This window comes from Zootoca vivipara, chromosome 6 (genome assembly GCF_965207765.1).
Source record: "Zootoca vivipara chromosome 6, rZooViv2.hap1.1, whole genome shotgun sequence".
In the NCBI taxonomy this organism is placed as follows: Eukaryota; Metazoa; Chordata; class Lepidosauria; order Squamata; family Lacertidae; genus Zootoca; species Zootoca vivipara.
The window spans coordinates 4,896,920-4,923,270 of NC_142589.1; the positions used below are offsets into that span (position 1 = coordinate 4,896,920).

The 26,351-nt window shown below is 43.7% G+C and overlaps 2 protein-coding genes and 1 long non-coding RNA gene across 6 annotated transcripts in view; 2 read left to right on the plus strand and 1 right to left on the minus strand.

Moving 5' to 3' along the window:
• The first annotated feature begins 135 nt into the window (after positions 1–135).
• On the plus strand, positions 136–11,113 carry NFU1 (NFU1 iron-sulfur cluster scaffold). The gene is made up of 8 exons (XM_035118222.3): positions 136–209; positions 2,324–2,430; positions 3,492–3,627; positions 5,480–5,546; positions 6,572–6,686; positions 8,080–8,143; positions 9,313–9,487; positions 10,602–11,113. Exons 1-8 carry the CDS (start codon positions 163–165, stop codon positions 10,671–10,673), a joined length of 783 nt encoding a protein of 260 aa, XP_034974113.1. The 5' UTR covers positions 136–162; the 3' UTR covers positions 10,674–11,113.
• An 843-nt stretch (positions 11,114–11,956) lies between these two features.
• Positions 11,957–13,949, minus strand: LOC148685232 (uncharacterized). The gene is made up of 2 exons (XR_015950296.1): positions 13,608–13,949; positions 11,957–12,250 (listed from the first exon to the last, which is right to left on the minus strand). It is a non-coding gene; the product is annotated as an uncharacterized LOC148685232 (long non-coding RNA).
• Positions 13,916–26,351, plus strand: part of GFPT1 (glutamine--fructose-6-phosphate transaminase 1) — a 43,055-nt gene continuing 30,619 nt past the window's right edge. Inside the window, exons 1-3 of one of the 4 annotated variants that reach the window (XM_035118082.3) lie at positions 13,916–14,257; positions 23,287–23,394; positions 24,007–24,114. In XM_035118082.3, coding sequence (XP_034973973.1) covers positions 14,251–14,257; positions 23,287–23,394; positions 24,007–24,114 — 223 coding nt within the window. In that variant the 5' untranslated portion in view covers positions 13,916–14,250. The remainder of the gene's footprint in view (positions 14,258–23,286; positions 23,395–24,006; positions 24,115–26,351) is intronic. The other 3 variants (XM_035118084.3, XM_035118080.3, XM_035118083.3) reach the window with 3 other exon arrangements.

The following is a 26,351-nucleotide window of genomic DNA, read 5'->3' on the forward strand; positions in this document are numbered from 1 at the left end:
TCCGTCCCTCCCGCCTTCGCGAGTCCTTCGCTCCAGCCTGCACTTACTCACTCCGGCCAGCAGAGGCCGCTCGACCCTAGCTGGCGGTTCAGGCGCCTGCGAAGGCAGCCCCTCGCGAGGGGTCCTTCGGTTGCCGCCCCTCCGAGAGGGAGAGGGAGCAAGATGGCGGCCGCGAGGAGGTTGGCGGCAGCGGCGGGACTGGGCAGCCGGTAGGTGACGGCGTCCGTGCCGCCCCCCGTCGTGGCTTATTTCCCCCTGCCTGGGGAGGGAACGGCATACAGTTCTCAGGATTTTTTTTAAAAAAGGGGGAGGTGTTTGACTTTTAAACGGGACAGCCTGTCCTACCTCATGGGGTTGTTGTGAGAGGTGAAGGGCCGCTTGTGTTGGGCCCCCTTCCGAGGGAAGGTGGGCTCCGGAGGCAAGAAAAGGGCGTTTACAGCGGTGGGATTCTGTGTGGCGTGATCCCCTCGGTGTCTCTGCGGGGTTGCCTGGACTCAGTGCCGGATTTACGCATAAGCTAAACAAGCTATAGCTTAGGGCCCCCACTCTTGGGGGCCCCAAAAAAATTTAAAGGAAAAAAATGGATGTACATTTCCAAAATATAAGTTCAACAATTACTTCGATAAAATACCTATTTTGTTACGTGCAAATGGCTTTAAGGTACCTATTAGGTCCATAAATGACCATATAGCATATATTCAGGGAGGCATTTAATGTTTAATTGTTTTATTTCAGTTTTCTGTTGTAAGCCGCTCAGAGTGGCTGGGGAAACCCAGCCAGATGGGCGGGGTATAAATAATAAATTATTATTATTGTTATTATTCAACACAAAAAACAGCGACAATTTGTTGTTGACAAAGGACAGCTGGACATAAAAAGGGCCCCATTACCTTCAGTAGCTTAGGGCCTCATCAGACCTAAATCCGGCCCTGGCCGGGACTCATACCAGCCACCTTCCCCGGCCACAGCGGGCAGGGCCAAGAAGGCCTGGGGTGGGGTGACCTTGGGCCGCTTTCAACAGCTACACCGACCTTGCAGGGTTGTTGTGAGGATTAATGCCCAAGGTGGGGGGGAGAAGACAGTGACTGTCCCGAGGCCACACAATGAGCTTCCTAGCCGAGTGGTGGGATTCGAACCCTGGTCTCTCCCAGGCTCTGGTCCGACACTCTTATCTCCTAGACCACCCCTGGCTGTCAGGGCTGCTGTGAGAGTGGCATATGGTCTCTCCTCTGAGGAAGAAGGAATAACAGAGTCTTAAAGCCTAACCAGGTTTTTTTTATGGCTTCATGGCTTATTTGACATGTTTTGGACTACAATTCCCATCAGCCCCAGCACCATACAGCCCTGCCGGCAGGGAGTTGGGAGTCTGAAAGGAAGCAGCTTGGGCAGAGTATCATAAGCAAGAAAGCGTGGACTACTGTTGGTCGATGGCCATAGTAAACTGATTGATTGATTGATTGATAAGCAACAAAGCAGGTCCCTGCCCTGAGGAGCGAAAGTGTCCTCAATGGAAGTAATAATAATAATAATAATAATAATAATAATAATAATAATAATATATTTATACCCTGCCCATCTCGCTGGGTTTCCCCAGCCACTCTGGGCGGCTTCCAACAGAAAAATACAATACAATATCTTAAATATTTGGTTCCATTTGTTGATGAAAGAATAAGTAAGCTTTTCAGTCCTTAGCTATTCACATTTTAAAAAAACCAAACCTGTTTTTTCATGAAAGCAAACTGGTTTAACAAAAAGCACCCTCTTTTAATTTTGGGCCATCACAGCTGTCCTGATCCTTTGGCTTCCCGAAACAGTCATGTAAATGACAATACTGCCTGTTTTGCTAACCTGCACTTTTTAAGGTCTGGAGGCGTCCTGCATGCTTCCTGTTTTGTCTTTATAGTTAAAAAAAGATGGAGACATCTTTATGAAGCCCTGGATTGAAAGCAGGAACTGTAATCTAGAGGAGCAGTTACCTTTCCTGCATGGTGCTGACCTGTATAACATCTCACTTTCTTCTGCCCTTGTCAAACCACAAAGGAGAAAATCTTCAGAGCTAGGGTCTGGAGGATTGGTTGTTGGAGTTGTGTTTTCAGTCTTCACTCAGCCATTGACTGTTTTCAGTGTTCTTGTTCAGGTTTGGTCAACCAGAGTAGCTGAGATCATGAAAGGCACAAGGGAATATTTTTTACTCAACATAAAATAAAATAGGGAAGGGTCTAACTTTGTAGGATGGACTAGTTAAGCCTTTATTGAGCCTCAGGACTATAAGGAGTCTGAAATTGTGACATTTTTGGTAAGGTTGGTTTTTGTCTTCTTTAAGATTCTGCCACTTGGGATTCAAAGGGGTGAACATCACAGCTAAACAACCCCTACACATTGCCTCCCAACAGATCCTGCTCCTTCCTCCCACAGTACTACAGATGAAAGGTGAGTGCTAGGTTTGTTGTGCAGTTTGCGATCACAGTTCTGTGGGGGAATGCAGTGATAAAAACTTGCAATTCTCCTCTGAAATTGCTACATTATGACAAAAAGTATATTGAGTAAGCATACTGTTCAGTCCAACAGCTCTTTTAAGAGTGTGTGTGTGTGTGAGAGAGAGTATTTCCATAAAGCAGGGGTAGGCAACCTAAGGCCCAAGGGCTGGATGCGGCCCAATCGCCTTCTCAATCTTGCCTATGGATGGTTTGGGAATCAGCTTGTTTTTCATGAGTAGAATGTGTCCTTTTATTTAAAATGCATCTCTGGGTTATTTATGGGGCCTGCCTGGTGTTTTTACATGTGTAGAATGTGTGCTTTTATTTAAAATGCATCTCTGGGTTATTTGTGGGGCATAGGAATTTGTTCATTCCCCCCCGCCCCCAAAAAAGTCCGGCCACATGGTCTGGGGGACGGTGGACCCCACGGCTGAAAAAGGTTGCTGACCCCTGCTATAAAGTCATCTGAATTAGTTCCATGTATAAAGTGTGTATTTGCTTCTAACTTTTGATTTTTCGATCTGGGCTTCCCAAGTTTTGTTGATTTTCTGTAGGCCAAGAAAATAAAAAATGAGCCCTTCTTAAGAGAGAGAGAGAGAGAGTTGTGAATGCCTAGTAGGCAGAAGATGGACCGAGAAAGGCAAGGCCCCCCCACCTCATTGAGCAAGGCCATTCTCAGCTCTCTCTTTTTTTACAACACTCATTTTCGTTACTTGTTTGAACTCCTGCAGCAGAAGGGAGGGGTGGGGAGAGACAAGATTGCATGATGGAGAAACTTAATCCATCTAAATTATATTGCCTTGTTCAGTGACAATATGCCTCTGAGAATCTGTGTTTGTGCCATGCTCATGGGCACCAAGAAGCTTCTGGCTGGCCCCTCTGGGGGCCAGGATATTGCACTAGATGGGCCTTGTATAAAATCCAGCCCAGTTCTTCTTGTTTATAGTTTATGAAGGTTGGATGCAAATAAGGTTACTACAAACCTCACAGTTTTTTTTATTCTTTTTATTTCAGCGAGATCTATGTTTGTTCAGACACAGGACACTCCAAATCCAAACAGCTTGAAATTTATCCCAGGAAAGCCAGTGCTGGAATCTAGAACTATGGAATTCACCTCTCCAGCTTCCACATATTGTTCACCCTTAGCAAGGTTTGTTGTTTCCTTGTTGTCAGTTGTATGACAATAACTTAGTTATGTGTTCAGATCAAAGTACTTTTAAGTGGTATTTACTTAGGAGCAAACAACATATTGTACCATAGCTGCTATAACGAAGCCCTGGGAGCATATTATCCCGTGCAAAGCGTTATTGGGAAGTGGATGCTTTGCATCAGAGAAGGGAGTGTTTAACCATTTCAGTGTAACCATTCCTCTAAAATGCCCCCTCGCCCAACTGTTGTTGCCCCTATCCCTGTTTTGGACTTACCTGTGCCTTGCAAGTACTAATCAGGACCCTGTGAGGTTGAAAGCAGATTGAAATCTGTTCTGTTGTTGTAATGGGTATTAATCAATTCCAATAGCATAAGAAATGTTATTGGAACCTAACCCCTCCCCAAATAAAGACGGCCAACAAGACAGAAGAGAAACAAAGTGGGGGGAATGATTAGTGCAAATCAAACCTCGTCAAATCAAGTCAAGAAATGTCTAGTCAGTCCAGAGTGCACTTCCACAGGTGTCCATGTGAGGCAGGCAGGCAGAACCTATGTTCCTTTACAGCAGCATCTATATATATATATACAGTGGTACCTCGGTTTATGAACACAATTGGTTCCGGAAGTCTGTTCATAAACTGAAGCATTCATAAACTGAAGCGAACTTTCCCATTGAAAGTAATGGAAAGTGGATTAATCTGTTCCAGATAGTCCGCGGAGTACTTAAACTGAAGCGTTCATAAACTGAAGCGAACTTCCCCATTGAAAGTAATGGAAAGTGGATTAATCCGTTCCAGACGGGTCCACGGAGTACTCAACCTGAAGCATACTTAACCCGAAGCATGGGTGTAATTGGTTCCGGAAGTCTGTTCATAAACTGAAGCGTTCATAAACTGAAGCAAACTTTCCCATTGAAAGTAATGGAAAGTGAATTAATCTGTTCCAGATGGGTCCGCAGCGTTCATAAACCGAAAATTCGTAAACTGAGGTGTTCATAAACCGAGGTTCCACTGTACAGTATAAAAAATGTAAAATGTGCATGCGTGTGGGTCTCCAACACCAAATACCTGACATACAGGCCAGGATACGCCAACACCGACACCTGGGGAGTCACAGGGATGAGCCGGGGGGTGCAGGGAGTGGGGTGGGGGGAGTCACAGGGATAAACCGAAGGGGGGGAGGAAGGGGGGACAGGGGTGGGGCCAATCACAGGGATGTGCCGGGGGTTGGGGGAGGAGGGGGCAGAATAGGTCATGGGTCGGGACAGACTGTGGGGAATCACAGGGATGAGCCACAGCAACGCATGGCCGGGTATAGCTAGTAATCAATAAATCTTGTTCAAGTAGTGTAACATTTATATGGTGTGGTTCCTTTGAGATGAGCATGGATTTCACTTGTTAAATGTTCCTTTAAAGTCAAACTCCATGTCATCGTAGTCCATTCTCACATGAGGGTCCCCGATAATGTCCTTCAATGTTTTGCTATTGTAGGCAGCTGCCAGAAGAATAGAGTCAAATCTTTGCACGTTAATTCTCTAGAGTCATTATCTGGAATTGAAGGAAGGGCAAGTCTGGGATCGGAAGTCAGTAATTGGTTGGTTATTGATTCAGTCTCTAAATATTTCACATGAGTAGTTTCCCCTTATTATATATATACAAAGAACTCAGTCTCATGCATGTTTACGTGCAAGTATTCTGGATTCATGGAAGTGTTCTAGGATTGAAGCCTTAGTGGCCAGGCAGTCAACAGCCTACAAACATTCATGGGTATACTGCTACAAAGGAACCTGGAAGCTCACGGTGAGCAGGAGTTTTGAATGAAGATCTTTATTTTTCTTGTTTTTGTTTTGGTAGGCAGCTCTTCAGGATTGAAGGAGTTAAAAGCATTTTCTTTGGAACAGACTTCATCACAGTCACAAAGGTAACCCTAAAAGAATATTTTAATGCTTTGATGTCTGCACAGGGAATGATAATAGAATCAAAGAATTGTAGAGTTGGAAATTACCTATGGGTAATGTTGCCCAACCCCATGCAATGGAATCTCAACTAAAGCATTGATGGTAGATGGCCATCCCACCTCTGCTTTAAAAAGGGGAAGGAGAGTCCACCACCTTCCAAGGGAGACTGTTCCACTGTCAAACAGCTCTTGCCGTCAGAAAGTTCTTCCTGATGTTTAGTAAGAATCTCCTTTCTTGTAACTTGAATCTGTTGGCTCAGGTCTTACCCTCTAGAGCAGGGGAAAACAAGCTTGCTCAATTTTTCATGTGGCGGCCCGTCAGATATTTGAAGATGGCTATCACATTTCCTCTCTGTCTTTTCCAGGGTAAACATACCCAGCTCCTTCAACAGTTCCTCATAAGGCTTGGCTTCAAGACCCTCAACCATCTTGGTCAGCCTCATCTGCACACAGTCTATATAAATATTCTAAACCACCAGTGATTCCCAATTGTTTGTCTGCAGATCCCAGGGGGTCTGTGTAACCCACCCAGGGAGTCCATAGCACATCCCTGTTAACTGTATGGCCTGGAAGACATGCATCCTGGTTTTGCACTAGGACATGTTGGAGGGTATGGTGGCAGCATTCACATAACAAAAACTAGCACAGAGATACCAACATTTTCAAAAGTAGGGGGTCCATGGCTTGGCTCTTGAAAAACAGGGGGTCCACAGTTCTTAGCTAAATGGGAACCACTGTTCTAAGCATTCCAGAAGAGGCGTGCACTTCTGTTATCACTTACTGTGCAGACCATGCTCTCCTTAAAACTTTCCAAAAAATAGAAGATATAAAAGACATGCCAGTTTTTAAGTTGCTGAAGTGTCAGAAACTATGCGCTATTCATAGATTCAAAGGACCTACATTTTCCCACAAGGCTTTAAAAAAGTGTTTTTTGTCTGATTCAGCAAAGCTATTCATGTATAGCTAACCTATTCTTGAAATCTTTGTAGGAAAATGAAGAAGTGGATTGGAACTTAATAAAACCAGATATTTATGCAACTATTATGGATTTCTATGCTTCTGGCTTACCTGTTGTTACTGAAGAGGCACCTCGTACAGACACAGGTAAATGGCTAATATTGAATGCGTTGATGGAGGAGAGTATTGGGTGTTAGTGGCAAGTTACATCCTCTACTTGTGAGCTTGTCTGGCCACTGTTGAAGATGCAGTGTTGGGCTAAGTGGCTCACTGGTTAGATAGAAAAGGATGGTTCATTATTATTATTAACTGTATATCCTGCCCTTCCTCCCAAAGGAGCACATGGGGCAAACAACAAGGAACAAAACAATGCAAACATGAGAAACAGTTCCTGGACAGATGGAAATGGGTGTTCCCGAGGGCTGCTTGCAATGTCTTTGCTGCTCTGATAGGCCAGGGCTTACGGGGACACCCTCTTGGGTTTTTTTTAACCTCTCTGTTCAGCTTGCTCTAGGCACAGCTTTCCTTCTTATTACAATACAGTATCTGAGGAGCTTTTGATATGGGAGGACTTACAGGACTTTATTATTGGATTGGGGTATAAAATCAAACAGAAGGTCTTAAATTTTAGGATTTGCTACAGAGCAACAATTAACAATAGTGATTACCAACGATTCATACAACATGGAAATTCAGTGGAATTTGATATTTGGGAATTTTGATATTGTAAACTCATGCAGAAATAATTTATGGTAATTACATTCAGAGCTCCCCAGAAAAGATCTAAATATGGTGGCTTGGCAGCACCCGATATTAGCAAGCAGCCTTGTTCTGCCACGACTCAGTGGTAGAAATATTAAAACTCATTGGGTATTAGAGCAAATAGGGATCCCAGTATTAACAGTGTGGATGTGAAGATCAGATAGCCAGTAGATCAGTCATTGCAATATGTGACTTTTTGAAAGCAAATAAGATAGTTGAATTTTTGAAAACATGAGACTGTGCTCACAAGATGATGGGGGAAGTTTTTTGTATTAACATACCTGGTAAGCAATGGAATGATTTATGTTGTAATAGCACAATATCTTTTAGAGATGTTGCTGCCAGGGAGATTTCTTTTCTTTTTTTACAAGATTCTGTATTTATGGTATTATATTCCATACAAGTTACAGAAAATGCATAAATGAGACCATTTTGTTGGAGATGTGGCCAAGGGTGTGTGAAGTTTGAACATATTTATGCTTGTAAAGATATAACACAAGTGGGCTATGAAGCAAGCAGGATGACAGCTAGCACACAAGGGCTGGAAGTCTCAGAGCGGCTATTACCAAACACAAGTAAGAGCGCACTGTTGTGCTTCTTTTGTGGCAGGGACAGTGGTGATGCAGGCTCACTTTTCTGCAGCCGTTTCATCCCCAAGAAGCTATTCAGCAGAGCTTTTCTGGGTGGTAAATGGATTATATTCAAGGAATGTTGTGGAAACATTTATCAAATAAGATAAGCATGATTCATTCCTTTTGTCTTGCATAAACCACACAAGCTCCATCTGAAGAAGATGATGAAGTTGTATCAATGATAAAAGAGCTCCTGGATACTAGAATAAGGTACAGCTATAACTTTGTTTCCTATACACTGTTGGTGTTTCATGAAGGTGGCAGAGTAATGAATGTGCAATTCTGTTGATAGCCAGTTTGGTGGATTGGCAGAGATGCCGGTGCTTCTTGCTAGGTTGCCTCTGAAGAGAGTATTTTGTTCACTTTGCGGGATGCTGCTAGTCTTTCAACCAGCTGTGCTCCCAACCCACTTTCCCCCAAGAGCTTTTACAATGCTTTGTGACTTAGAAATTCACTTCAGAAAGAGATTGCAGTAAACATCTCCAAAATATGTAAGGTATGAATAATTTAAAATAGACGTGCCCTTTGGATATTTAGCTTTTATCACTCTGATCCCTGAATATATATTTCTGTTAGAATCACTTGCCCTCTGCTGTTAGCCAGGAGGACAGCAGGGAAATTTGTTACAGTTGCACATTTATATATTGGTGCTTGTGTCAATATCTGCATTGAAGCACTTCCAGCATTTTAGTGAGTGTCAGTCTGACAAGACAGAGCCTTCGTTGTTCCTTTGGAAAATAACAGCATGTCTGTTGGGAAGTGAAAGGGGTATAAGTGGAGAATGAAGACGCTGGTTTCATTGGAATGTAGGTGCAGCTTGTTCTTGAATGAATACTCAAGCCCTGAATTGGATGCATTAATTTGCCAGCTACAATCTATTTCGTCTGTTGTGAGGACATTTCAGAAGTGGGATTGAGAGGAGCAAGGACTTCAGCATTTTACATAGCTTCTCATTACCACTACCCAGATTGCAAAGAGAAGATAAAAGTTGCAAACTGGGCAAATGCATGCAAAATGACTGGATTTGTACAATTTATTCCAGTTTCAGTAATCAGCTCTTATTGTCAGTAAAATAGGGCTTGCCCTGGCAGAGAGCATGCACATAAAATAAACAGAAGATACTCAGTTTGGGATCAGCTGTTGTAGGAAAAATTTGCTGATGGTGGATTTGAAGAAGGGAGGTGTTTTGAAGAACTGCAAGAGATGGGCTGTTCTGAGAATAAGCATTAGTGCCACAGAGAAGGTATAGAGGTGGGATACAAAGAAGAGGTGGCCGAAGAAGTGGGGGTGAGAACTACTTCTAAATGTATAGAAATGTTTGGAGTTTAAAGTGGTTTACTCCACTAATACTTCGAAATCTTATCGACAATGTTCCTCAGGCCAACAGTCCAGGAAGATGGTGGGGATGTCATCTTTAAGGGCTTTGAAGATGGGATTGTGCAGTTAAAACTGCAAGGCTCCTGCACAAGCTGCCCCAGTTCTATCATCACCCTGAAGAATGGGATACAAAACATGCTGCAGTTCTATATTCCGGAAGTAGAAGGTGTGGAACAGGTAGGCACAAATTGAAGGGTGTTAAAAATTGGGGTGTTTTGTTCATAGAATTTCTTCTCCACATCTCAAAGTGTCTCTGTACAAGCAAGTTTGTACAAATGAAAGTTGACACTTCAAATCTGCTAACTGGGTTCAGTGCAAAAAATTAGGTATAGAAGGGTCATTATAGAAGTAACAACAGAGTATGAAACAGGATTTCTCTGGGCACAAGTGAGACCAGCATCAACATGTTGCAGTTTCCTTTTGCACCCCTACCCCACCTGGAGTGTTTCTCTTCAGGGTTCCAGTCAATCATGCTTTCCACCAGGATGCTTTATTCCATATCCCCACCCTCTGGCTCTCTTTCCCCCTTTTTCCCACCTGGTATGCCATATTTCAGCAAAAACAACAGAGCTGTGCTCACCAGCATCACAGAAAGTGATCCAAGGCATGGGGCCCAGTGAACAACCAACAAATCACAGAATGTATCTGTGGATACAGAGGGGCTGAGTGGGGTGGTGTCTAAATCAGCAGTGGGGAACCTTTGGCCAGCCAGATGCTAGACTACAACTCCCTTCATCCCTGACCATGGGCCAAGCTGGCTGGGGCTGAAGGCTTACAGCAACATCTGGAGGGCTGCACTGATTGTGTTGTGTTGAGAGAGAGATGGCTTTCTTTGCTTTCTCCAGTCTGTGGCAACAACAGTTATGTGGGAACAGTGATCTTCAGTCAAGAAGATGGCTTTCCTCATGTTACTGACAATCTCATCCACACTCTTAGCAAGTCATAGTTCTTTGGAAGTGCTGCTTCATTTTGAGCTGGAAATGCTGGGTTGGGTGTAGAAAGGAGGAAGTTATGCCATGGATTTCTTGAGATACTTCTACTGGTGTAAATTTAAAGTTACAGTAGGTGCAATTATAAATTTATACTAAGTGGCCATTTGTGATTTTAAAAAGCATAAATCTGCTTTTCAAAATGACATTCAATATCTGTTTTTCATTTCATCTGTATTGTGGCGGCTGAACTACAAGGATCTTGAGGACCTTTTGATTTCTGACACCCGTGTGTGCATGTGTTTTTATTTTTTGAATTAACAGCTGCCTATCCCTTATTATTGCAATCTGTTATCTTTCAGGTTGTCGATACCGAAGAAGAAGAAGAAAAAGCAAAGTCTCAACCTAAATCAGGGAAAGCTTTGGACTCTTAAGGAAAAATTATTCTCCAAGCTGATTTGTCTAAATTATCCGCTGTTGTCAACACTTTTCCCAGACACAGGACTGTTTCCTTCACTGCTTCATGGTTCTAAGAAAAATAGTGAAAAGTATTCTTGAAAGTGTGGTTGTCTGTTTGCTGCTATTCTTGTAAACAAAAAGAAGAAAATGTATAGATTTTGTTTGGACAGAATATGACATTTATAAAATATTTCCCCTCTCTGTTGTTTTTAGGTAGCTTCTGTGGTGACCTACAGCCCATACTGTTGGAAGAATTATGTAGTGATAAATACTGATATAAATTATTGCTTTATTATTTTGAGGACTTCCTGTTATATAAGCCATGTTTTTATTACTCTTCGTAGGTCTGTTGTCTTATCAACACTGCATATATATCTTTGCTACTAAATGCACAATACTGGGTGAATACTGATAACCGTTTCCTTATTATTGGTCACAAATGGGGATTAGAAACTGAATTTAACCCTTGAAAATAAGAAAACTAACTCTTTTGCTACTGTATTTTCTTGAATACATCAAAGTAGTTGCAACAAGGAAAGAGTGTGTTATGTTCCAGCAAACCCCATTACCGTATTGGCCCGAATATAAGCCACATCCAAATATAAGCTGCACCTTTAAAATTCAAGGATGGAAAAGAAAAGAAGACAATACCCGAATATAAGCCGATCCCTTAAAATTTTTCAGGCACTCACACCCGTTCTGTTTTACCATATGTCTGTTTCAGCAGTGGTATCATAAAAGCCAATTTTTGTATGGTTGCAAATTTAAGCTGCACTTTAACTTTTTACGGTAGGAATTTGGGGAAAAAGTGAGGCTTCTATTCAGGCCAATATGGTAAATGAATTTTAAAATGTGCTGGGAAGAATGTGTGAATTATACAGAAGCTGGGACTCCCCAAGGAAACTAGATGCCTTTTCAATAAAGGCAAATGGGAAATTGCTTTGCCTAATAATTAAGTAAGCATATGCTGTGTGAGGGCAACCAGAAGCAACCCGTGCCCTGCTTGTCTTGTGCAGGATGCCACCACTTCAGTTCCTGTGGCACTGTCTTTTCCTTGCCCTGGGCTAAGAATGAGTTACTAGTATATGACCACTATCTGTTCTGGCCATCTTGAACTTTTTCGTGGGTGACGCACTTAATAAGTTCTGACTCATTCAAAGTTCCTGGAAGAGAGAACCCTTCTGTATTTACTGTTTTACTTTTCCCTGCCTCTGAAAACATCACATTACCTAACATGATGCAACCAGCACACCTAATCTTCACAACAGCGTTCCTTTTATTTGAAAGGGCAAGTACTGTACAGTCGTATGAAAAGGATAGCTTGTTACTTGAGAATTAGTAATCCAGCACCCCCACCCCCAAACCTGGAAGAGACTATTCAGCATTTCCTGGTGGGTCAGCAAAAGGGGTGTCTGAAACAAGTCAATTCTAAATTAAACCGGGTGTCAAGTTTGTCAAGGCTACTTCCATTCTCAGAAACTGCCAGCAAGTGATCAGTTGAGGTAGTAGCGCATGGATCTTGCCTGCAGCAGCTCCTTTTGGTTTTAGGTACCTTTTAAGAGCAAGAGATGACATACAGACATTTATAAAATTATGCATGGCACAGAGAAACTGGGTATTTTTTCCTCCCTCAATGCTAGAACTAGAACAAAAATATCAAAGGATGCCTTGTTGAAATCAAAATACGCTGCTTCCAAAGAGGGGGACTCTTAACATGCATGGATGGCAAACATAAGAATACCACCAAGTGTGGTGAGGCTCATTCCATGGGAAGGAAGGTGAAGCAATGTTGGGGAAGATTCTGTTTCTAGTGTAGACCAGCTTCACAAACCTGGCATGCAAAAGGTTGCCCTCTCCTACTGTGTGCCCCCAGCACCTAGTGCACTGTCGCCATGCATGTTATTTATTTAAATCGTATCCCACCTTTTCTCCATGGAGAATCAAGGCAGCATACATGGCTGTCCCCTTTCTCTGAGAGGTGGGTTAGGCTGAGACGTGGCGTCTGTCACCCAAAGTCACCCACTGATGGCAGAGTGGGGATCCGAACCATGGTCACACCCATGTCCAAGTTTGAGACTCTAACCACATTGGCACACAGTCGCTACAGGAAGTTGCCTTACACAACCTCTGGCCATTAGCCTGCCTGGCCTAGAATTATCTCTTGGAATTAATGGCTATTCTTCAGTATGGCCAGGGGGCCTTTTCTGCCACCCGCCTCTTTTAAGCGGGTGAACGGGTGGGGCTGCCAGGGCAGGCCAAGCAAGAACCCCTTTGCAATCAGCTGGGGGCATGAAGGTGGCTACTGGACCACCTCCACTCCCTGCTGCTCGTCCCCTGCACCAGGTACAGGGCAATGGACACTTGCTGAACATGGAGGCTCCATGAAGCTCCAACGGGCAACAAGTTTTTCTGGAAGCATTGTTTTAAAAAGCCCCACAATGCTCTGGTGCTATGGAAAAGAAAGAAAGGCCAAACTGATTTCATATTGTGGGATCTTAGGGCAAAGGGCAGGAAATAAAAAGTCAAAAAGTGAGGGGTACTAGCCCCCAAAGGGAGCCCCATTTTGCCCAAGCCTAGAGCCACCAACCAGCGGACTGATGATAATGGCAACCACACACAAAGGGGTGCCTTGTTTTGCTGCAGAGTCACAATCAAAAAGAATGAGGATGGTGATGATAACACCTAAAGGGGTGCCTCATTTTGCTGCAGCCTAGTCACAAAAAAGCAGATGGGTAAGAACAGCAATCCCCAAAGGGTGTCGAAATATATAAAAATAATTTAAATTTTTGTCCAGTAGTAGCACCTTAGAGACCGACTAAGTTTGTTAGAACATACTTAGTTGTTCTAAGGTGCTACTGGACAATTTTAAAAGAAATTTTTAACTGTGTCAGACCAACACGGCTACCTACCTGAATCTAACCCCAAAGGGTTTGTGCGCCTTATTAGCCCCGCAACGGGCGCATTGCTTCGCCCCAGCCATGAGCCACCAACCAAGGGACCGATAATGGCATAGCTGCCAAGTTTTCCCTTTTCTCGCGAGGAAGCCTATTCAGCATAAGGGAAAATCCCTTTAAAAAAGGGATAACTTGGCAGCTATGTAATGGTAATATTAACCTTATTAATCACAATAACGCCAAGAGCGCGCCTCGTTGGGCCCCCTCGCCTAGAGGTGCCTGCTTCCCCCTCCGCCTCCGACCGAGAGCGCGGCCCTTCCGGCCTGCGGGGCTCCCGCTCCTCCACCTGAAGCGGATGCTGATCCGGCTGCCACGTCGCCCCGAGTGACACGGCAGCCCGGAGGCGAAGGAGGCGGAGACGGAGAAGGAGCCCGCCCCGCTAGGCCGAGCCGGGCCCAATCGCGAGCCAGGCAGGGAGCCTGCGCCCCTCTGTCCGCGGGAGGAAGAGGAGAAGAAGGAGGAGACGCTGTTGCCGCTGCCGCCGCCTCCTCACCCGCCAGTCCCCGCCGGCCCATCAGCGAGGAAGTGCCTGTCCAGCCTCCGCCGCCTCGTCCTCCGCGCCTCACAGCTGCCCTGCTCGGTCTCCGCAGGCGCCACCATGTGCGGTGAGGAAGGAGGGAGAGAAGGAGGGAAAGGCGGCCGGTGGGGAGGGATGGAGGCTGCGCCGCTGGGAAGGCGGGCGAGGTGGACGATGCTGAGGGGCCAAAGGCAGGGCGAGGCGGCTTCTCTCGAAAGGTTTGCCCGCTTCCCTCAGGGCAAACGGCAGCGGGTTGGGCTAGATGACACTGGGGACCCTTCGTGCTCTACGGTCGCATGCAGTAGCATTTCCTCAGCCCATGTGCAGAGTGCCCCTGAAGAGGGGAGGCCCTCAGGGCAGCACCTGCCTCTCTCTTCTTGGCGCCCCCCCCCGCCCCCAGCTGCTTCCTCCTCCACCTCATTTGCTTTCCTGCTCCGACTCTTTCACCATCATGATATAGAGAGCCTCGGGAAAGACCCGGGGGCTTGGCCCAGCCTCCCCCTCCCCTGTCAAAAGTCCGACGCTGGCTCTCTTGAGCATGTGCAGGGTGCCTTCGCCTTCAGGGTGGTTCGGAAGGGAGATAGGAGGTGACTGTGCAGATGGAAATCAGGTGGGTGAGAGATTTGGTTCGGTTTGTTTATAGGCAACCCCATGTTTGAACATTCAGCAGGGAGATATTTCCAACTTTGTTTTCCGTTAAGCTTAAGGTGGCTAAATACAACAATATGGCAATATGTTCACCTCCTAGAAATATAAAGGGGAACAAGGGGTGGGAAGGGGTGGCAGCCATCCGTGCAGTAGAGGAAGAGCATAGGTGTGTGAGAGAGAAGGAGACAGGTAGAAAAGTAGACTTCCCTATTCAGGAGCTTCTCCACACCAACTTCTGGGCTGTCTGCCTTTCTAGCAACTTGTACTGAAGCTAGGATTTGCCAGCGGTGTTGGCAGGTGGAAGGGCTGCTTCTATATCTCTGGTTTGCATGTAGGTTCTTACTCTTTAGGTGGTGTTTGTTTTGCGCACCAAGCTGTTTACGGTGGTTCTGAATACTCTCTGGGATGTTCCAGAAAGATTTCATATTTCATTTAATCCCCATTTGACGTTGTGTTTGCACATTGCCTACAAGCACATCCTTTTGATGTGTCGAAAGGTGCTGTTTAACCTTATTGAGTTTCAAAAGCGGCTTCTAATGTGACACAGAAGAAGAGGGGATGTGGAAGAAGAAAAGAGAGTCCTCTTACACACATAGGCAAAAGGCAAGGGGTGTTTGGATCAATTCCAGAGGCATCATTATTAAAAAGATCATTGCTAATAAGAGATTAAATGGGAAAAAAATTTTTTGCAGCTTTTTTCTTTTTAAAAAAGTTGTGAGATGACTACCATGAAATGTTGTTGTTGTTGTTTAGTCGTTTAGTCGTGTCCGACTCTTCGTGACCCCATGGACCATAGCACGCCAGGCACTCCTGTCTTCCACTGCCTCCCGCAGTTTGGTCAAACTCATGTTCGTAGCTTCGAGGACACTGTCCAACCATGAAATACATATTTAAAATACCAGAAAGAAAGAAAGAAAGAAAGAAAGAAAGAAAGAAAGAAAGAAAGATACTACAGAGCACAGCAAAAATGACATAATAAAAGTAGAAAGAGGAGATGATAGGCACATATTTCTGGTGATGATGTTCCACTATGTGGTGCATAGTTAAACTATGAAACTCACTCTTCCAGGAGGCAGTGATTGCAACCAACTTGGATGGCTTTAAAAGAGGTTCAGACAAAGTCATGATGGAAAGGGCTATCAATGGCTGCTAGCCAGGATGGCTAGCCTTTGCTTTCATGTTCAGAGGCAGCAATGCTTCTGAAAGACTAGTTGTTGGAAACCACAGGAAAGGAGAGGCTTCTTGTGCTCCATTCCTGCTTGCCAGTTTCCTGCCGGCATCTGGTTGGCCACTGTGAGAACAGGATGTTGGATTGGATGGGTCATTGGCTTGATCCATCAGGCCCTTCTTCTATTCTTAAATTCATAAAGGGTGCAACTACAGGTGAGGCTCCCTGATCTTCACCCGCCTAACTTATTCAGAGATCTTAATGATAAGACTGTCTCATTATTATTTTAATAATATTGGAAGTGTGTATGTATATAGTTCTTTTTGTGTTCGGGGTGCTTCATGTGCATACATTTATCAAATTGCTTCGAACAGTATATAGTTTTTATGAAATAAATAAAACAAAACAAAACACAGGACCCCACTCATCCTTACAAATTCCTTCTAAGTTAAATTGGTCAATATGATTCTCCCCATATTCCAAAGGACTAGGCACTGAAGAAAAGCAAAATTGGCTTGCTTGAGGCCACCTAGTGAACCAGGACCTTCCGGTTGAGCCCTGAATTATCATTTGCATTCTCTTGGTGTGCAGATGTAGCATAGGTCTATATGTGCTTATTGAATCCCAGGCCATTGGGCCCATCTAGCCAATTGTCCGCACTGGCTGTGGTTCGCCTGGGTTTATAGCAGGAGTCTTTTCCAGCTGCACATGGAAGGTGTCGGAGATGGAACATGCTCTGCCACTGAGCCCTTCCCCATATATCAACTATTCTTTCGGCTTTCTTAACGTTAAGGATTTCTATTGTACTCTGTCACCTTCAGGTATTTATGTGGGGTTTTTTTTGATGTGGGACACAGGTTCACGAGAAATTTCTCCTGAAGAGCAAAAAGAAGAAGAGCTGCAATCACAGTTTGCTCATGTGCATTTAATGCTATGCAAATTTGCCTCAGAAAATGGAAAATGGGGCAGTGCTAAGAATAGAATAGGCAATTTATGCTATAAATAGTTTGCTGTGAGCACAGTGCAAGTCTTTCTGTGAATTCAATCTTGGGAATGTGTGGGATTCTCAGATTGCATAGCATAATCTGTTCTTTGTCTACAAACACATCCTTTAAAATATTTCTGAATACAGTTATAGACTCTTGAGTGTCTTGTTCCAAAATGAGAAAGCAGAATTTTGTGCCCTTAGAGTGATGGAGACTGACAATGCCATTGCCTTTTCTTCAGGTCATATTTCTGAGGGAATTATTTCTCTTGCATGGTTAAAATTGTAGGGTTTATTGCCCTTGCAGTTTTATGTTTACCCTGACATTTCTGTATCTCACTTGCTTATTCTTTGATGGAAAAAGTATAATTCATCTATTGTTAACGGCCCAGGTAGAATGTAGATGTCCAGACAAACCAGTGTAGCAAATATATCCCTTGTTCATAGTTGAATGTGAAACTCATAACCAGTTTAAACTTGCTGCAGAGGTAAGGATGGGAGCAAATCTTACAAGATCACTTTCTTTTAATAATTAAACTGGTGCAGCATCAAACTGGAATAATTTCAAAATTTGATAGTTATTCAGTGGGTTACATTGCCAGGGGCTGGAGAGGGGGGTTGACTACAGGACTAAGAGCAGATTCCAAGCATTGACTTATAGGTAAAGAAGGAATACCCGAACTGACAGAACAGTTTTTTTTCCTGTTCAGCAAAATAGAGTGAGATTGTTGGCTCTTCGTAAATGGGTAGTTTGTTCTGGTTTTCATTGTACAACTAAAATTTGGGACCTGACTTGCTGTGAAATTGTCCACCCTAGTAGAGCACACACTGTTCATTTCCGACCATTTGGTTTGACTAAGTGTAGTGGCGGGTGCTCTGTTTAACATCTGCAGTGAAATAAATATTTCTACTGTTGACATTAATTTGTTTAAGCAATTTTTATCCTGCCCTTCAGTGCAAGTGCTCTCATAGCAACTATCATATCCAAAGGATCTCTCTCCACCGTGCCTTTTAACCCCAGTATGAGCTATGGGGCCCACTTAAACATTTTTGTTGCATGTGGTCATTCTTTACCTTCTCTCTGTTCCTGTCTCCCCCCCAGCCCCCCCTTTAAATTTCCCCTGCATTCTATCATTCTGCTTTATTCTTTATTCTTTATTCTCTTCCAGAAACATTAACCAAGTACAAAAGGAAGTGTGGCACCTGAACCAATCTGGTTCAGGCTGGGTTGCAATGAGTTTCTGGTCTCACCAGCTGAACCCTCATGTTTCACTGCCAGGTGTTGCCACCAGGAGTGAAACAAGCACCTGCTCTTCCTTCTGCTAGGTAGCCCCCAATATCTTGCTGATATCAAGCTAAGGAGGCCTATAGAATTCTTTTGACTTCAAGGTTACAAAACCCCCCTATTTTTATCTGAATTCTGAAGTATTGACTTGTGAATTCTAACTGGGCTCTCTCAGAAGAGGGACAGCAGGAAATAAACTACAGTGGGACCTTGACTTACGAATTTAATCCATTCCGAATGCACACTCGTAGGTCAAAAACTTCGTAAGTCAAGTTTCCCATAGGAAAAGCGGTTTCCCATAGGAAAGCATTGGAAACGGAAAAATTCGTAAGTCGGGGAAACCACATCTAAAAACTCGTAAGTTGAGGAAACCGCATCTAGCTGCGAACGGGTTTTCCCGTTTTCGATGTCGGAAAAATCGTAAGCGCACGATCACTTTTTTCGCTCGTAAGTCGAAAACGTTGGATGTCGAGTACTTCGTAAGTCGAGGTCCCACTGTACTTTAAAAGGGCTAGAAAGATGGTAGCACCTGCTTTCTGTGCCAAAGGTCCCTGGTTTGATCCCCACCATTTCTCCAGGTAGGTTAGGGAAGACTCCTCACAGCAATGCTGCAGAGACCATGGCCAGTTAGTGTTGACGGGACTATGGTCTGAAGTTTAGCTATACAATTTTCTGTTTTATCTGTGGTGAATCACAGTTGCCCCCAGGCACGTTTTGGAGTTGCAAACTTCCCCTTAGGCAGCTCTGAGTGGGGTCATGTCTGGAGACCCCCAAGGGCAGTCTTGTGCTAGCCTTGCATTCCGCTGACTGCATGTTTCTATGCTTTCCTAGTGTTTGAAATTAGGGAGCAGCTGCACCACCAGTAGTAATTATTAGCGCAGATATTTAGCGTTACAGAAGTGACCTATTGGAGAACTTACAAAGGAAAACATATTTGAAATATAGGATGTGACAGCCATGTGAAATAGCTGCTAGGAGGTTGGGCACTGATCCTTGTAAATTTGGAATATATTACTGTGCTTTAGGTGACTAATTATATTTGTCAATAAGGTAGAGAGCTTTGACCTACCAAAAGTTGGTGATTCTTCTTCCCTTCTGCCCCTTTCAGGTGCCTCTCTAGATGAGCTAATAACCCTGTCATAACAGAATTTTCATATAGAACATTTCCTCCTATGGGCTATGATCTTCTTTATGAGCTGAATGAGTGAATTTATTTCACTGTAACGTTTTACTTCCTTTCTTCTTTTCAACTCATGCAAATGAGGAAGTTATCTTGGGAGTGTGCTGTGTAAAAATATGTGATTAGCAGCACACCTTAAAATCAGTGTAGTGCTTGTACACTTGGAAGGGAGCAAGGGCTAAGGTAGGGTTGCCAAACATTCAAAGTTTCACGGACATAACTGGGATTTGGCCATTGGAAACAGTGTCTTAGTACAAAGCGCTGAAATGTCAGGGAAACTCTGGATGTATGACAACCCATGTTGGAAGTGTAGATGTTGGCAAATTTTCTTTAAAATAGCTTATAAGCGTCTTTTTTTTTTTTGAGATTGGGCAAAATGAAAAAAAGCCATGCATCAGAATGATTTGCAATATCTGGCCAAAAATTATGAAACCTATAGCACGATAGGGGCTTAAAACCGGTTTTGAACAATATATCAAAATATCGCCTAGCCCCGAACAGTACATCTGTGGAATGTGCTTCTTTTCCCCTGGGGTCAGCTAGTGTTGACTTGCCTTAGAAACTAAGAAATCCCACAGCTTTTTGGGTGTCTCCAAGGTTTGTGGTATAAGGCTAGCATGGTGCGAATGTGGTGTGTGTGTCTCTCTCTCAGAGCCAAATATGTCCTTGCTGGTAGATCATAGGTCAACATTTGTCCCTAGATGAGGGACCATAAGCTGCTAGGAAGAGGAAAGGGATGAGGGTGTTGGGTGAACTGAAAGCACACCATGGTAACAGGCTGCTAATGCTATGTGGAGCAGAGCTTTGGCTACAGCTAAATGAGCAGCGTTTGCCAACATGGTCTTGCTGACCCACTGTAAGCTCCTTGTTCATATGCTTCTGACTTACGCAAGTAATATGAATACTGAAGCAGCCTTGAATGATGGCTGGACTGAGCCAGGGAGCCAGTGAAGTGTTAAGCAAGAAAGTGGGCCCTTTTCCTGAGGCGATATTGGCTCCTGGTAAAAGCAGACAGTCTTGTCCAGGGGTCAGCAAACTTTTTCAGCAGGGGGCCAGTCCACATTTCCTCAGACCTTGTGGGGGGAGGGCGGACTATTTTTTTTTAATGAACAAATTCCTATGCCCCACAAATAACCCAGAGATACATTTTAAATAAAATGACACATTTTACTCATGTAAAAACACGCTGATTCCCGGACGGCGATTGGGCCAGATCCGGCCACCAGGCCTTATTTTGCCTACCCATGATCTTGTCAGTGGTGGCCCCCTGTCTTTGCAATGCCTTCCCAAAAGAGATTTGCTCCCTTGGTCATTCTAGGAAGGTTTTTTTTGGCCAGCTATGCACCTTTCTGAGATGTAAGGGTTAGAATCGGAAAAAAATGTCAACGGTTGCTGCTGGGGGTGGTCACTGTAAGGATTAGCCTAGGCAAGAATGAGAATTTTGAGACTCAGTGTCTAGTTGTGAGGACAGCAGAGCTCTCTGTTTAAACCCAGATGTTCTCCAGTCCAGTTATGTAGAAAGAGGTGGGGGAGCAGCAGGGTCTCTCTCCATTGCTTACATCCTTCCAGTTCATGCATTTTTCTTGCCTCTGACTTTCAATATTGGAGCATGTCAAAGGAAAAGAGCACCTGGTGGGAAAGACAGACTTTCAGCAAGATCAACTGTGTCAATTGTGTGTTGTTGGGCGGGCGGGTCGTTGGAGAGAAGTGGGGTTAGCACTCCATTGTTCATGTGGTCCTTCCAAGAGTTGATCAGTCTCTTCTTTGTTTTTCCTTAGTTATATATATATATATATATATATATATATATATATATATATATATATATATATACTGTATATTGGGGGGTGAGTTTCCCAAAGCTCTTCTCTTGAGTTGGAATGCTTTACTGCAGTAAAGTTTTCATAATTACTAACATTGTTGGCTATAATGAAATAGAACACTTCCTTGTAGTCACTGGGAGCTGGCAACCTGTCTGAAATCTTGATAAACTGGAATATCATGGCTTAAACTCCCCACCCGGCTTTCCCCCGTGTTTCTTGTGCCTTGCCCACTTTATAAGAAGGTGTGAGTATGGCAATGCCCTTTCACACAGGGAGTTCATGCATGGAGATTTCCTTGTAATTATCAAACGCAGTACTGAGCATGCAGGTCATTATTGTGACAAGGCAACTCATTTGTTGTGCTTGAGAAGTACCGGTAGGAGCACATTATTGACTTTCCAGGTGCTATTTTCTGAGACTTCCCAGGAATTGTGGGATCCATGGATTTGTTATTGCTTGGGGTTGACCCATTGGGTTTACTCTGATTTGAACTAGCACTGAATATATCCCACAGTGTCTAAAAAGTAAAAGTCCCAGAATGTAGGGTGTATTTTTTCTCATGCAGATGGTAGCAGAGATGAGGCCTAAATCAGGTGATCTGGAGCTATTGAGATAATTCAAAAAATCCATAATAGTTTGCTAGATTTTCTAGGACCAAATCTAAGAAGGTTTTTTTTTTTTTTGGAACGAAGGTTGTAATGGAGGGTTCCATTCTGCAAACTCAAAATTCTTTACCCTACATCCTTGTACTCCATTCTAGAGCTTGCAGAGTGGAGCCACTTCATTGCACTCATCTACAATATGTTTTATACTTTTTAATGGTTTTTTATTTTATTTTTTATTTTATTTATATCCCATCCTTCCTTCAAAAAAGCCCATCATAATGGATCCTTCTCTCCTCCCTGCCATTGCTTTTACACTCTCTTTGTTTTACTTACGATTTTAATTGTGCATATGTACATAAAGGTAAAGGGTCACCTGACCATTAGGTCCAGTCGTGACCGACTCTGGGGTTGCGCGCTCATCTTGCATTATTGGCCAAGGGAGCCGGCGTATAGCTTCCAGGTCATGTGGCCAGCATGACAAAGCCGCTTCTGGCAAACCAGAGCAGCACATGGAAACGCCGTTTACCTTCCCGCTGTAGTGGTTCCTATTTATCTACTTGCATTTTGACGTGCTTTCGAACTGCTAGGTTGGCAGGAGCTGGGACCAAGCAACGGGAGCTCACCCTGTCATGGGGATTCGAACCGCCGACCTTCTGATCAGCAAGCCCTAGGCTCAGTGGTTTAACCACAGCGCCACCTGGGTCCCTGCATATGTACATAATATATATATATATATATATATATATTGCTTGGGAGAAATGTAGCAAAAAAGTGTGGTGCTTTTTCTTCCTGTGGCTTGCAATCTATATACAGTATATAAAAATGTAAAAGGTGCATGTAGGTGACACAGCACCTTTCTCAGAAACCGCTTGACCGATTCTGCTCAAATTTGGACACAATGTTCCATTCCACTGTGCGGAGGTTCCTATAAACTTACATTACAGAAATATGATACCTATCACAGGTAAAAACGGCATTTTATGAAAAAATAGCACCCTCCAGTGGACGTCAAAAGAACAGATACCACCACACCTCTCTCCCCCTCCTCCCCTAAACCTTCGGTCGGGAGAGGGTGGGCCCAATCACAGGGTTGAACCGGGGGATAGGGGGGGAGGGACAGGGATAGGTAATGGTGGGGGGAGACACAGGGTGGGGGGAGACACAGGGATGTAAACACAACACACAGAAAAACGGGGACTCTGAAGGTGAGGGGAGTCTGAACTCCATTTAACAAACTGAGCCACCCTAACGCGTGGTAGGGCCAGCTAGTGTTTTATAAAAATGAGTTTATTTACAACACTTTGGGGGCTGTGCTAATGAAAATCCTACACAAGCGCTGTTTCAGTTCATAGTTGTGGTTACAAAGTGAAATGCACTATTGCATGTATATAGTCTTTGTTTTAATTTCTAATCAACCTTGCAGGCATCTTTGCTTACCTGAACTACCACGTTCCCCGGACAAGACGGGAGATCCTGGAGACCCTCATCAAAGGGCTTCAGCGACTGGAGTACAGAGGATATGACTCTGCTGGTAAGCCGCTCACCCTGTCCTTGGATTCCTTATCTTTCAAACTTATTTTCTGTGGATATGGTTTTAAAAGTATGTGGTTGCCAGTAAAGTCATGGTCTGCAGTGTGTAAGAAGCAAGGCTTGGTGTGACTTACTCCACCTTTCAGTTCACATGCAACAAGTTTACAGGTTTAGTTGTATATCTTGGACATAAACCGTTATGTGCACAGGTATTTGGATCAAGTTTAAATCTCACTAGGCTTTTTGAGATGTCTTTTCCCAATGAAAGAAATCTCCTTTTCCTCACAGAAGCTGTATTGTTTGACAAGAGTCTAACGGCGAACATAACTGACCCTGTGCAGTTGGAATGCTTGGATATTCTTCGATGTCCCAGCAATGTGGCCAGTGGCTAAAAGGGAAACCCTAGGCAATGTTATGTTTCTAAATCTTGCACTGGCTTTTTTGTAATTATGTACAGCCATAATGTTCTGTGTGTTCTGAAACCCTGCATTTTTATTCTAGCCTTTAGAAAAATGATTGTGAAAGTTAGGTTACTGATCTTGGAAAGCAGAACAAGTAATATTTCAAGCCAAATGAGGTGCGTGTGATTCACCTTAAGCTTTCTGTGTATTAGGAGTTGGAATTGATGGAGGCAATGATAAAGACTGGGAGGCCAATGCTGGCAAAATTGCACTGATCAAAAAGAAGGGGAAAGTGAAGGCTTTGGATGAAGAAGTGAACAGTAAGTCCAGTTCTACACAATCCATCTTTTCTCTTTGGTGTTCTTTGTTCCTGACCTCAATACCATTCAGCAACCGTCTTTCAATGTATTGTTAGGTACAAACTGAAAACACTTCCCAACACACGCTGTGCTCATTGGTATACTAAATGGTAAACTATATATTCATTTTTATAATGCAGTCCTCAGATAAATCGAATTTTCTAATCCTCCCTGTAAGTCTGCCTCACCTGTTGAGAGCAAATATAGAGATATAGCATGATTCCTTGTTGTTGGGTCATTCTTTGGCCAGTTAGACTTGACACCTCAGTCACCTTTGGATCACAGACCCTTTCTCTCTCTCTCTCTCTGGTTATAGTAGAGGCAGCATGAATAGGGAGAATGGTAGTGGAGAGTACGCATGAAGAAAAAGTGTTCACAAGATAGTGGAATTCAGATACTCTGCATTGTCTTGTCCACCTCCTTCCAGAGTGGACAGCTGAGACCTTTTGTCTTGTCTGTTACTGATAAACTAGTGTCCTATAAACTGATAACAGCAGATAGCCAGACCACCTTTGCCAAGTGAGAAACTACTGAAGTTCCCAACAGTGGATTTATTCACATGCATCGCCAAACCATGGTTTGATGCTGCTTGAGTGGCCTCATGCGTGTTCCCCTCCCTCCCTCACATTATGCCAGGCATAGGCAAACTCCGGCCCTCCAGATGTTTAGGACTACAATTTCCATCATCCCTGAGCATTGGGCCTGTTAGATAGGGATGATGGGAGTTGTAGTCACAAAATCTCGAGAGCCGGAGTTTGCCTATGCCTGCATTATGTGCTCCAATGCAAGTTACTTCCTCTTTAGCACAAACCAGAATTTGCTGTTAAACTAGCCAACTATGGTTTGGGCTTGCCCTCCAAACTGGGACCACAAACCAAACCATGGATGGAAGCTGGTTTGCAGTCCTGCCTTGGAGGGCATATGCAAATCATAGTTCAGCTGTTAGGGAATTTGCAGTAAAGGCAAAAGTAAAGAATTAAAATGGAATGTGTGAATAGAATGCTTGTTCATATTGTAGCCAACTATTTAATTTATACAGCAGTTATGTATTTCTGTAGCTGCTGCTCTTAGGAATTGTTTAAATCAAATGTTGATGCTCTAAGCAATGTAAATTGATACAACCACAAAATAAGGTGGTCTTTTCTTAACTTTCTATGTACTGGAAAAATGCAAGTATTAAATTGGTATGATCGCTGGGTGGGAAAACTCTAAACAATGGAGAAGCAAACATCTCATGTTTTGCGTTCCGTTCAATACCCTCTATTCAGGAAACAACAACGTGTGTTAATATTGTGGATAATACTTTGTTTTAAACTACAGTCATACCTCGGGTTAAGTATGCTTCAGTTTGAGTACTTTCAGTTTAAGTACTCCGCGGACCCGGAAGTGTTTACTTCCGGGTTCCGTCGTGCACACATGTGCAGAAGCGCTCTATCGGTGCTTTGCACATGCTATCGCTGCTCAAATTAAGTACTTTTCGGGGTGCGAATGACACACCGGAACCAATTAAGTACTTAACCTGAGGTACCACTGTACTGTAAATGTTATTTTTTTTCATTTAAAATACTGTCTTGTTTATTTTATAGTACAGTACGTTGATTATTGCCTTCATTTTATGGATCAATGGTCTCGTTAGACAGTAAAATTCATGTTAAATTGCTGTTTTAGGGGGTGGTTTTCATCGTCTGGAATGGATTAATCCACTTTCCATTACTTTCAATGGGAAAGTTCACTTCAGGTTAAGTACGCTTCAGGTTAAGTACGGACTTCCGGAACCAATTAAGTACTTAACCTGAAGTAGCACTGTATGGCTGTTTTCAGGGAGGCATGGTGGAGGACCTCTGTCTTGTGGACTTACTTTTATCTTAACTGTTGCTGACTGAGAAGGCTGGCTTTAGTCAGAACTTCGGTTGGGATGGTTGACTTTTTTGTCCCAAGGGCCACATTCCCTTCTGGACATCCTTCCAGGGGACCACATCTCAATGGTGGGCAGGGCCAGAAGAAAAAGTTGGTAGAGTAATGAATCTAAACATTGCCTTTGTTCATGAGGCTGGTTTCTACAAACACTCATGCCCCTCTCTATCTGCCATCCAGATCAGCAAGTGGCATGATTAGAGCTCAGATACACATTTCAGCCAGGCAAAAACACTCTAGCAGGGTGCAGGGTATGGCTGGTATGGGTGTGTGTGGCCTGGGGA